At 39.2% G+C, this 12,080-nt stretch overlaps 1 long non-coding RNA gene and 1 gene segment (V, D, J or C); one reads left to right on the top strand and one right to left on the bottom strand.

Annotated features, from left to right (window-relative positions):
- The first annotated feature begins 1,437 nt into the window (after positions 1 to 1,437).
- LOC125306242 lies at positions 1,438 to 1,970 on the top strand. The segment is given in 2 exon segments: positions 1,438 to 1,516; positions 1,666 to 1,970. Coding segments are annotated over 2 exon segments (384 nt in total).
- Positions 1,971 to 2,954: 984 nt separating this feature from the next.
- On the bottom strand, positions 2,955 to 3,556 carry LOC125300723. The gene is made up of 2 exons (XR_007194602.1): positions 3,489 to 3,556; positions 2,955 to 3,166 (listed from the first exon to the last, which is right to left on the bottom strand). It is a non-coding gene; the product is annotated as an uncharacterized LOC125300723 (long non-coding RNA).
- Positions 3,557 to 12,080: the final 8,524 nt, after the last annotated feature.

Below are 12,080 nucleotides of genomic sequence, written 5' to 3'. Positions count from 1 at the left end.
CATCATAGTAAATCTCATGCTCAGCCAATATAGCTGATGAACATCATCATCTCTGCTTATTTCTCTTACCTACCTTCATTCTGCAATAAAATGCAATAATACAAATATAATATGGCATATAATACAGATGCTCTCCACATTTCCACCACAAGGTATGGTAAATTAATCTTCATTACGGCAATATATATATATATTGCAGTAATGAAGATCAACATGGGTGACACACCTACCTTAAAGCTCAGTCTTTCTACTTACTGTGGTAGGCTCAACTATGATTATGGTTTTCTGGGAGTTGCCAGGCTCAAACTTTCATTCTTTTTCCAGGTGTTTGACATTTGATATCCTACTTGAAAATCTATATTTATTCTCTGTACAATGCAGAGCTGTAGACAGTTAGACAGACAGATGGAGTTGTTGGTGTGCCTGAGGGAGACTCAGACTCTCACTTTTGCACGTACCGCAGTAGCTCACAGTTTCCAAATATCTTTTGGTACCAACACAAGGACCATGGACTTCCTTCATATATACTGAGATGGTACTCTGGCACTGGGGATGATGGTGAACTCTTCAAGAAAGAGATGCACTGCTGATCTAAGTACCACTTCACTCTGTCTGACCATCCAGACTCTGGGGGCATCTGACTCGGCTGTAGTGAGCTCTAGGGCCCATAGTGGCAACAACAGTGGCAGTGCTGATGCAAAAACATGTCTAATGTTTCCACATCATATATGATATTTGAAATTATGAAATTATTTAATTGGTTTCAAAATTGAATGCACAATAGTTGTATTATATCATTTTGCTTTAAAGGTTGTATCAGCGATGGCGGGCTAGCTCGCTACTCCCTCCCTCCTCTCGTGCAATTGAAACTCTCCTGAACGCGCATTCCGTCTTTATTTTGGCTTTGAGTGGTTTGCACTACTTGTTGATTGCATTTTTTGTGTGCAGATCTCAGAGCCTAGGCTGCCTACAGTGACACATTTTTTTGACGGCCTGCTTATGGGGCGGGAAGCTAGCGGATCATTAGGAAAGATTAGATGAATGTGATCATTTATGTTTGGGCCTTTTTTGGGCCTGCAATCGCTGCAACCTTTAAGTGCAAGGTAATATCTGTTTGAAAGTATTTCTTTATTCTTATTTTTTTCCAGCCTATGTCATGAAGGTATAATACATATTAAAATAGTATTATACCAGTATTACATTTATCATCAATTTAACTGTCATAAATCCATAAAACCCCTGACCTAAGAGTTTTATTGTGTACATGCTGACATGGATCTGCAGTGTGACATACAGACATCCTCAAAGTAGAACCTCCCTCCTTTCCACAGCTACACAAACACACACCCACACACACACGCACATACACACGCACGCACGCACACACACACACACACACACACACACACACACCATACGCACACAGTACCAGCTCAGATGACTGTGAGCACCAACACAGAATACTGTACATTCCTCATGGAGACATCACTGCTCTTCATCCTCATAATGGCAGCAGGTAAACTACTTCTGATGCTCACTACCATACAAAAATACAATCACGCATCTAATAATTCCCCTAAATTTCTTTCAAAATGTGAATGACCTGTTAGCAAATAGTCTTAAATGTTGTTGAGTACTGTCTATCTAATATTTTCTGTCTTGCAGGTATAACTGCCGACACAATTTATCCTGTACAAGATCATTTTACCAAGACTGAAGATGAAGCTGTCTGGCTGAAATGCTCTTATGAAACAAGCTACATCACTGCTGATCTTTACTGGTACAGGCAGTATCCTTACCAAGCACCAGTATTTTTGTTATGGAAACGAGGGAAAGGTGCCTCAGATAAGCTCATCCCCGATGATCGATTTGATTCCAAAACCTCAGAAACATCCACTGATCTCCATATTAAACGTCTGACTCTGGCAGACACAGGCCTCTATTACTGTGCTCTGTTGGTCGCCCAGTGATACAAACTCACTGTGATGCTGCACAAAAACTCAGAGGCAAACAGATGTATTTTTATGAAGAGAGATCAAAGTAATTTCCTCTTCTTGGTTTAATATCAGTTAGCCGCCGTCTATGGTTTCAAACTGAGTGATTGTGGTTACATCTGTTGTTTTTATTTTCATATCTTTCTGTATAAAATGTATCGTTGATTTACAGGGGCTGTTTTAAAATAAATACGGTACTTTCCCATGTATAAACAGCAAAACAGTATTTTATGCAAATAATAAAAAACCTGCATTTACCACAATTAATTTATTCTGTAACAAAACACATGTGGATACCAGCGTCAAGCTATCATGACATGTGAAACCACTCGGTTGTGGGTTGAGTGCCCACAAGGTCCCAATCGCCCAGTGAATCAGAATCAGAAGAAAAGACTGAAGAAAAGAAATGCATTTCCATGTGTAGCCATCCCCCATGTATTATAAGCGAGAGTGAGAGATCATTGTAATAGTGCTAAAACGCAGAGGGGTGAGACTTGACTGAAGCTGCACTGACAGTACACACACACATACTAATAATGCAACTTGTTAAAAAATAGATAAATAGTATTTCAGAATCCAGTTTGGTAGACGTCTAATTAAGTTTTGTAGTACATAGCACATCTGGCATTTCTTACTTTTTTTATCTAATTCTAATCCATGCTGTACTTCTCTCTGAATGGCATACATAAATGAGAAGTTTAAGTGTCACTCTTCCAACAATGGGAATGTGATATTTCTTTGCCAGATGAATCATGACAAAACAGTGGCAGTTTGTGATAGGCGCATTCAACTGTTCCCTATCGAAGAAGACTATCACTATACCTACATGTTATGGGCATTTGTTAGACGTCTAACTGAATTTTGTAGTACAGAGCACATCTGACATTTCTTACCTCTTATCTAATTCTAATCCATGCAGTAAATCTCTTAAATAATGAATGTACACAAAGGAGACAAAGCTGAAGTACAGTCTTTTCACTAGTTTGGTGTGCAGTACATTCCAGTTTACAGTTCACATTTGCCAATTAAGTGGAATTACATGGCATGTTACAGCTTCAATGCTGTGCATGTTTGGGTGTGTGGTGTGATCTAGTCTCCAGTCAGAATCTCAGAAGCTGAAGTTTGAGCCCTTAGACAAAAGGAGGAGCTCAGCAGCAGGTGGGATGTTTTCTCTGTGAAGAGAATTGAAGTAGCAATGAGTGAGCTGAGCACTGTACTGAACTTCAGTAAACACTGCCACAATGTTGCTGTCTGGACTTCTGTTACTCAGTGTATTAGCAGGTAAGTTATACAATTTATTACATACATATGGGCTTTTCATGAACAAAACTCATGCTGTTGAACATACAAAATATGCTTGCAAAAGTAACATTTTTGTTACCATTTTCATATTTTTTTTTCTTTTAAAAATCTCTGGTTTTAAGGTATTGGTTTGGGGAATAAAATCACACCAGACAGCACTGAAGTGTTCACAGAGGAAGGATTGAATGTTACCTTGTCCTGTAGCTACTCCTCTGCAGAGTCTCTCCAGTGGTATGTCCAGTATCCCAGATCAGCTCCACAGTTCCTCCTGCTTGTGCTGCACGCCACTGGGAAAGACCCGAGCCCAGGCAAACATCCTCGCCTGATGGGGAAACTAAACCAAGAGAAAACTCAAGTGTTTCTGCAGATCTCCTCTGTTCAAGGCTCTGACTCTGCACTGTACTACTGTGCTCTGAGGCCCACAGTGACACTAAACCACAGACTGCCGTACAAAAACCTGACTGAATCAAATCCCAAAAAGATTTAATGTACATATGTTTTTTTTCTTAACATGTTTTAATGTATATGGGCACATACAAAAATGCTAACAGTCTTAGAGTAAATTCAATAAGCCAGACAGAATGTTTTGACAAATTAATTCCACAAAAATATACATTGATTTTATATCTATATTTCCATTTGCTCAGTGTAGTTATCCATTTAAGGATCAGACTCAGACTCATTTTTTCCTTTGTAATTAATGAATCAGACCTCTTGGTAAAGAAGCCCTATGCAACAATTTTAGCAAAAAATACCTTAATTATGCAGGCTGAGAGTCGTTCTCATGGTTCTACAACACTTTCTGGGTTGTTTGGTGGGTAGGCCTATTTCGTCTCCCCCTATCGCTTCTCCAGGGAAAAACCGAATATGCAACTTTTTGAACCCGGTCCGGGTAAATCCGGATGTGACTCAGCGGAAGTATCAAATCGCGCCTCGAAAATGTAGTCAGATTGTAGTTTCTAAGAAGACTAGAAAACGGATGCCGACTTGACTTTGTTGCTGTTGAAATTGTAAGTAGCCTACCCTTGGATGAACTTCGTTTTTGTAATGTGGTTTGATAGTCTCTTGAACTATGTATTTGATCGACCGTTTAATTGTGAGCCCTGTATGTGTTTAGCTTGGTTTCTTGATGGCTAGCTCGCTAGCTAGTGGGGGTTTAGCGTAGCAGTCACTTGCTACCGAAGCTGCAGGGGGAGCTATGTCGTGAAAAATGCGAGCCCAAATCCGGCGAAAACCCAGAAACAGCGAAGGAATAACCAGACCTGCATAGGGCTTCTTTAAATTCCCATTAAGCTTTCTTATTAACTATGCAAAATCTATTTGCAAATGTACCATGAGAAAGATCCTAAGCACACACAGCGGTGGGTCAGTTAAAAGCTGTCTCACATCACATGATGACATTAATTAATGCACAAGAACTTTGCATAGACTGACTTTGCACTTTGCCCAGCATTTAAATTAGGGCTCATTTTTTAATCCAAGAGGAACATTTAATCTATCAGTGTACACTAGTTCTAAAAATACTAACATTAGGTGGCACTGCATACAACGTACAGGAATCCATTATTTTTTCTGCACCGTTTTCTTTTTGGTTGAATGTTAAATATGGACAATTTGGCATTATATTATCTTAAAGTCTTTATCTGACATCTAACATAAATCACCCATGTTTCCAAAATTCTAAAAATAAAACACATATATTCAGTACAAACTGCACAGAAGGGACACAAAAGTGCTGTTCTATATTTAATCAGAGACAACAGCTCTCTCTTGTTTCAACACCACCACTCATCTTACTTGTCTCCTTCTAACCTTCCTTCTCCCTTTGTTCTGGTCCAACTCACATTTTCCTGGTCCCACTACTCTGCCTGGTCCCACTATTCCTGTGCCTGGTCCCACTATTCCTGTGCCTGCTCCAGCTTCACCTCTCCCTCATCCTCTTCTGCCTCATGCAACTGGTCATCTCCCTTGTCCAGAAATTGCTGTCTCTCTCTATCTCAGTGGTTCTCAAACTGGTTCTCAAAATGATTTGCAGTCTGGATTAAAGACATTTTTGTAAAGGGTTTTAGGCAAAGGCTGCCATTGACATAATGCCTTTGATGTTGACATATATCCTACCTACTGTATGAGAGGACATTTTATGCCTCTGCTTCCAATGCCCATCTCACAAGACCATGGACTTGGCCCATGTTTTTTGGGGGGTCTCCAGACAAAAAGTACCACTGCTCTACAGTATTTGCTCCTCTTTGTTACTTTCCACATTGAACAAAATCAGTCCCTTTTTACAGTTTTGTCATTCATCCACAAGGTGGCAACGTTACATACTCACCAAAACCACTGCAAGCATTTTACTGTAGGTTATTAAGCCTGTAGAAACACTGGGTCCACAAAGAGACTTTGAAGAATCAAGCTGAGAAGAAAATCTGCTCATATGTCTCTCTTGAAAGAAACTGTTTAACCATGGATTGTAGCCTGGGGAATTTCTTTCTTATTTCTTTCTTATTTAATTTTGGTAAGTGTCCTATCAACTTTGCATTTAAATGACACCGTGTATGGTTAGATGTTGTAATATATCTGTTCTACTTATTGGTTTTGATTTCAGGATGCAGAGCTGAGGACTCTGTTGATCAGCTAGCAGGATTCCTCACTGCTTCTAAGGGAGATTCAGTAACTCTGCCCTGTACTTACACCAGCTCCAGTTCAGTGCCGTATCTGTTCTGGTACCAGCAGAAACCTAATGGATTCCCTGCATATATCCTGTGGAAATTCTCAAAAACTGGGGCTAATGATGACAATTTTAAAGAGAGATATGACGCCAATCTCACCTCAAATTCAGTTCCTCTGACCATCCAGGATCTGCAAGTGTCTGACTCTGCTGTGTACTACTGTGCTCTGAGGCCCACAGTGGCAGCTGCAGACTTAACACTCATACAAAAACACTGGCTTCCAGATAGAGCAGCTAGTGAAGTGTTGTTGGGTTATTTCCCCCACCCAGATAAACACGTTTTTAGTTTTCAAAAGCTCCCTATTTCTCCACAATTATGAACATTTTGCAAAAAATCATTTCCTGCCTATTTTCAAGTCAGAACTGTAAACATGTAATAGTAGGCTGGGCGGGCTCTGGTAATATCAGTGCGACAGAGGGGGGAAGAGTAGAACACTGATGTTGAATTTGCAACAAATTATTCCGACTCCGTAAGGAATGCCAGGTCAGCGTTAGTAACAATGTTGCAGTTGTGGCTGCTGGCCGTGGCGTTCGATTGGAACCTCATAAAAACTTCTAGGGCGATTTTCATTATTATCTTTTAAGGCATAGAGATCCGGGACTATAGCCTCGAATGCCCAGGTCTAACGACGCCACTGCCACACACAAATCTACACCCATGCAGAGAGGATACGCTTGGCTTTTCTCCTGCAGCGCTGGCTATAAAGGTCCTGGCTAGTTGGTAACTCAGTATTCTGACTGGCAGCATCACAGCATGGTATGGTAATAGCATAATGACAAAAGGTGGTCAGTGCTTAACCCTTAAAGGAGAATGACGGGAATGTTGAGAAATGAACGTTCTAAAGAATATCTGGGTTCATTGAATTCAACATAGAATTGTAGAACCTTCAATTGTTGCGGAACTTAGAACGTTCAAAAACCTACACCTTTAACCCTTAAAGAAGTACCGTCACACCGGTGTGACGGGAATGTTGAGAAATGAACATTCTAAAGAATATCTGGGTTCATTGAATTCAACATAGAATTTTAGAACCTTCAATTGTTGCGGAACTTAGAATGTTCAAAAACCTACACCTTTAAGGGTTGATTCCAAGGAATCTGAGGCAGCTGACTCTCTCCACTGATGTGCCCCCAGGTGTGTGCTCCTCTCTCTGCAGCCTCCCGTAGTCCACCATCAGCTCCTTGGCTTTGCTGACGCTGAGCAGCAGGTTGTTGTCAGTAGTTTTTTGTCCGTCTTTGTAGAGCAGGAAATCCTGACGAGAGTTCTCATACAGTAGGAGGAGTCTTAGGGAAGATAATAAGAATGCCTGTACTTACAGCCAATACAAGAGGGCTATGCTTGTTAAGATTTTAGTTGTACAAATTATCAACAAATCATGACTATCCTAAATCTCCTATTTCTTTTTGGATTTCTAACACAAGCAGGTTAGAGTTTCAAATGAACAAAAGGGTGCTGTATAAATATAATATGCTGTATTTTATATAATGTTATGTAATGTTTTTTTTTCCTCTTACTGTAAAAAACTTTCCTTCTCAGGTCTTAGTTTACAAGCTGACATCACTCCAACCTCTACAGAACTTCTTGTCTCAGAGGGTGGAACAGTTTCTCTTTCCTGCACATACAGTGTTGCTGTGAGCAATCTGCAATGGTATCGCCAGAATCCAGGATCTAAACCAGAATTCATCATCATGTTGTTTGAATCCAACAGTGATCCAGTGAAATCAACTCCTCCTCATCCTCGTGCCTCTGGTAAAGTGGACAAAGACTCTAAACAGGTTCATCTGAATATCTCATCTGCTGAAGTCTCAGACTCTGCTGTCTACTACTGCGCTCTGCAGCCCACAGTGACAGGAAACCCTACAACACTGTACAAAAACATCATGCACCATATCTACTTAAATAAAATACTGAACATATTGACATACTTCGTAGCTCACCTTTTCCCAAGATAAAGTCTCAGTAATTCGTGTTATTGTGATCAATAAAAATTCATTGCAGCTCATGAACCCTCTATCAGTCAGAGGAGGAGCTGAACAGACAGACAGCATCATGTGAGCCGGGGCGCCTGCAGAAATTAATGTTATGACACGCACACCCATCTACAGGTAAACCCCCCCCCCCCTAAAAAAAAACATTTAAGACGTTGTTAATATTTGTGCATTTAGGTATTTTAGGTTTGTGCATTGGTCAGCTAAAACATAGCCTACATAGTACTAACAACAGCCTATCTTTACATGAATGCTTAACAACAGCCTGTATTATTTGCAAATGTTTTGCTGAGCTCAACAAAACTACAAAAAACAGTTTCTCTGACAATCAAGAATCTTCAAACGTCAGACTCTGCGGTCTATTACTGTGCTCTGAGTCTGAGGCCCACAGTGACAGCTGTTTATCAGTCATCATACAAAAACTTCAGCTTACAGAATACACTGAAATATCCCAATAATCAGTGAAAAGGCAAAAATCACAGAAGTAAGTGTGTGTGTGTGTGTGTGTGTGTGATGTCTGAGTTAAGGAGTTCCATAATCTACCTTATAAATGTGTCTCTATACACGTAAAGAATATGTGCCATTTACTTTTACTTAATGCACTGCACATGTTAACCACAAGAGAGCAGTATTGTATGGGGCAAAAATAAATAGTATCGTGCATGTGGCTCTACAGAGGAAAACTCAACACTGAACACCTTCATTGCAGATGAAATTGAATATAACTAAAGACATAAATGAAAGATCTTTCACTTTTGGATTATATACCTGCCTAGAGGGAGTTTTTTTTTTACTGTTTACAGTTTAACTCTCACGTCATATAGCTCATTGTGCTTAAAGTCAATCGTAATATGTTTTTTCACTGCTGCTGTCTCCAATTCTGCTGAATACGAATGTCTCATTACTCAGACACACTGAGTGGCTCCACTCAGGTCAAGAGCCTTGGTATAATTCTAGACAGTACACTCTGTTTCAACACACACACACAAACAACGTCTGATACAACCTTTAATAGTCTATTAATGATATTTCTTTGCATTGGTGAAGTGACCTTGGCTGTTATAAAAGGCACTTTAAGATAAAATGTTTTATTATTATTATTATTATTATTATTATTATTATTATTATTATCTAATTGGCTGTGCTTAGACTCTAATTCAAGCTGATGGATAGACTGTACAATCCACACATTGAAAGTTACACTGACTGACTAGTTAAATGTAAATAGCCAGGGTCTGCCACACTAGTACTACGGGCTGCTGTTTCTGAATTTTTTTACTTTTCGAAGGAGAAGAAGAAAGGACAATTATAATCATCATAGTAGCTTATATAATGTTTGGATGTTGATGCACATTATGATGTGAAGATCACAAATGAAGAACGTCTTGTCCTGAAGAACGTCCTAAAATGTAAAACACAATGGTCACACTTTTATTGTGAATCGGCCATAGTTGATTTTGAGTACTAATTATCGTTTCGGATATCATGTTGCTTTCAGTGTCAGGTATCTATTGTTTACTCTTATTGTTCCAGCCTATGTCAGGAACATTATATCTAATATTAAAATATTATGATTAATTATATATATATATTATTATTATTATTATTATTATTATTATTACTGTATTGTTATTATTATTATTATTATTAATCATAATCATTATCATAATTATAATTATTGATCATGTTGATTTATTTATATCAATATCAAAAATTATTGATATAATTATTATCATAATTATAATTATTATCAGAAGTTATCCTTTTATTATCAAGTTAACTGACACAGATCCACACAATGTCACCCTGATCCTGGGTTTTATTGTGTACAGGCTGACATGGATCTGCAGTGTGACATACAGCCTCCTCAAAGCAGAACATCCCTCTCTTTCACAGCTACACACACACACACTCACACACACACACACACACACACACACACACACACACACACACACACACACACACACACAGTACCAGTTCTGATGACTGTGTGCACCAACACAGAATACTGTGTATTCCACATGGACACAGCACTGTTCTTCATCCTCATCTTCGCAGCAAGTAAACTACTTCTGATGCTCATTACCATAAACAATGACAATCACACGTCTATTTCCATTGTCTACCCATAAAGATTACATTCAAAATGTGAATGACCTGTTAGCAAATAGCCTGAAATGTTGTTGAGTACTGCCTACCTAATATTTTCTTTTTTGCAGGTAAAACTGCTGACCAAATTTATGCTGTAGAAGATTATTTTACCAAGATTGAAGATGAGTCTGACTGGCTGAAATGCTCTTATGAAACAACAGCACTGCTTATCTTTACTGGTACAGGCAGTATCCTTACCAAGCACCAGTATTTTTGTTATGGAAACGAGGAAAAGGTGGCTCAGATAAGCTCATCCCAGATGATCGATTTGATTCTGAAACCTCAGAAACATCCACTCAGCTCCATATTAAACGTCTGTAAAGCTTTTGTAAAGCGTCTGTTCTTTTGTAAAGCATGAACTTCAAGGAACTTCTAGAAGGTATTGCATTAACTCCCTCCATAATGCACATTTGCTATCCCTTGCTATGCTGTAAATGTGTGTGCAAAGCTTAAGTGCCACTCTTCCGAGGAATGTTGTAATAGCATAGACGTCTAACTGAGTTTTGTATAGAACACATCTGGCACTTCTTACTTCTTATCTAATTCTAATTTATGATTTAAGTCTCCTCTCAATATAATGAATGTCCCACACAAAGAAGACATAGCTGACGTACAAAGTAATTTCACTAGTAGTGTACAGTCGATGCAGGGACTTGGTAACATTTCCAAGTTAAGTGGAATTACATGGCATGTTACAGCTTCAATGCTGTGCACTGTTTGGGTGTGTGGTGTGATCTAGTCTCCAGTCAGAATCTCAGAGCTGAAGTTTGAGCCCTTAGACAAGAGGAGGAGCTCAGCAGCAAGTGGGATGTTTTCTCTGTGAAGAGGATTCAAGTAGCAATGAGTGAGTGTACTGAACTCCAGTAAACACCGCCACAATGTTGCTCTCTGGACTTCTGTTACTCAGTGTATTAGCACGTAAGTTATGCAATTTATTACATATGGGCTTACATATGGACCCATACATATGATGAACAGAACTCATGCTGTTGAACATATACATTTTTTGTTCAAACTGTTTTCATCTTTTTTTTTAAGTTTATTTTCTCTGTTTTTAAGGTATTGGTTTGGGGAATAAAATCACCCCAGACAGCACTGAAGTGTTCCCAGAGGAAGGACTGAATGTTAGCTTGTCCTGTAGCTACTCCTCTGCATATTCTCTCCAGTGGTATGTCCAGTATCCCAGATCAGCTCCACAGTTCCTCCTGCTTGTGCTGCACGCCACTGGGAAAGACCTGAGCCCAGGCAAACATCCTCGCCTTATGGGGGAACTAAACCAAGAGAAAACTCAAGTGTTTCTGCAGATCTCCTCTGTTCAAGTCTCTGACTCTGCACTGTACTGTGCTCTGAGGCCCACAGTTACACTAAACCACAGTGTACTTGGTGAAGATAAAGCAAAACGGGAGCAAGTGTGCGGACATTCAACTTTGTTTTTGATTATCTGACCCTTTTGTCCTGCACCTGCGTTTTGGATGTGCGCACCTCTACCTTAGCTACTAAACCACAGTGTGCCATACAAAAACCTGAAGGTAGAACTAAATTCAAGATGACCCAGTAAAAATCCCAAAAAGACTAAAACATACAAATATGTTTTTTTCTAAACATTTTTCTAATGTATGTGTACATACAATTAAAAACCTCATGAGTGCTATAAACAACCTTAGAGTAAACTATGCAAGCCAATGCCAGCCCACAATGTTACAATATGTATTAATTTCATATAAATGCATATTGATTTTATATGTATACTGTATGTTCATATGCTCAATAGTTATCCATTTAAGGGTCACATGATACGGGTGATATGTATTGCCCCAAAGGAACCTATTTTAAATGCACATGGCGCTATCAAGTGGATACATGTTGCATGTTCCATTGTTGTGATCAAGCTAATTGACAAACAATATGAGCCAGTA

Source organism: Alosa alosa, chromosome 1 (genome assembly GCF_017589495.1).
Source record: "Alosa alosa isolate M-15738 ecotype Scorff River chromosome 1, AALO_Geno_1.1, whole genome shotgun sequence".
NCBI lineage: Eukaryota > Metazoa > Chordata > Actinopteri > Clupeiformes > Clupeidae > Alosa > Alosa alosa.
The sequence above is the reverse complement of the archived record's forward strand: the minus strand, read 5'-3'. Positions and strand labels throughout refer to the sequence as shown.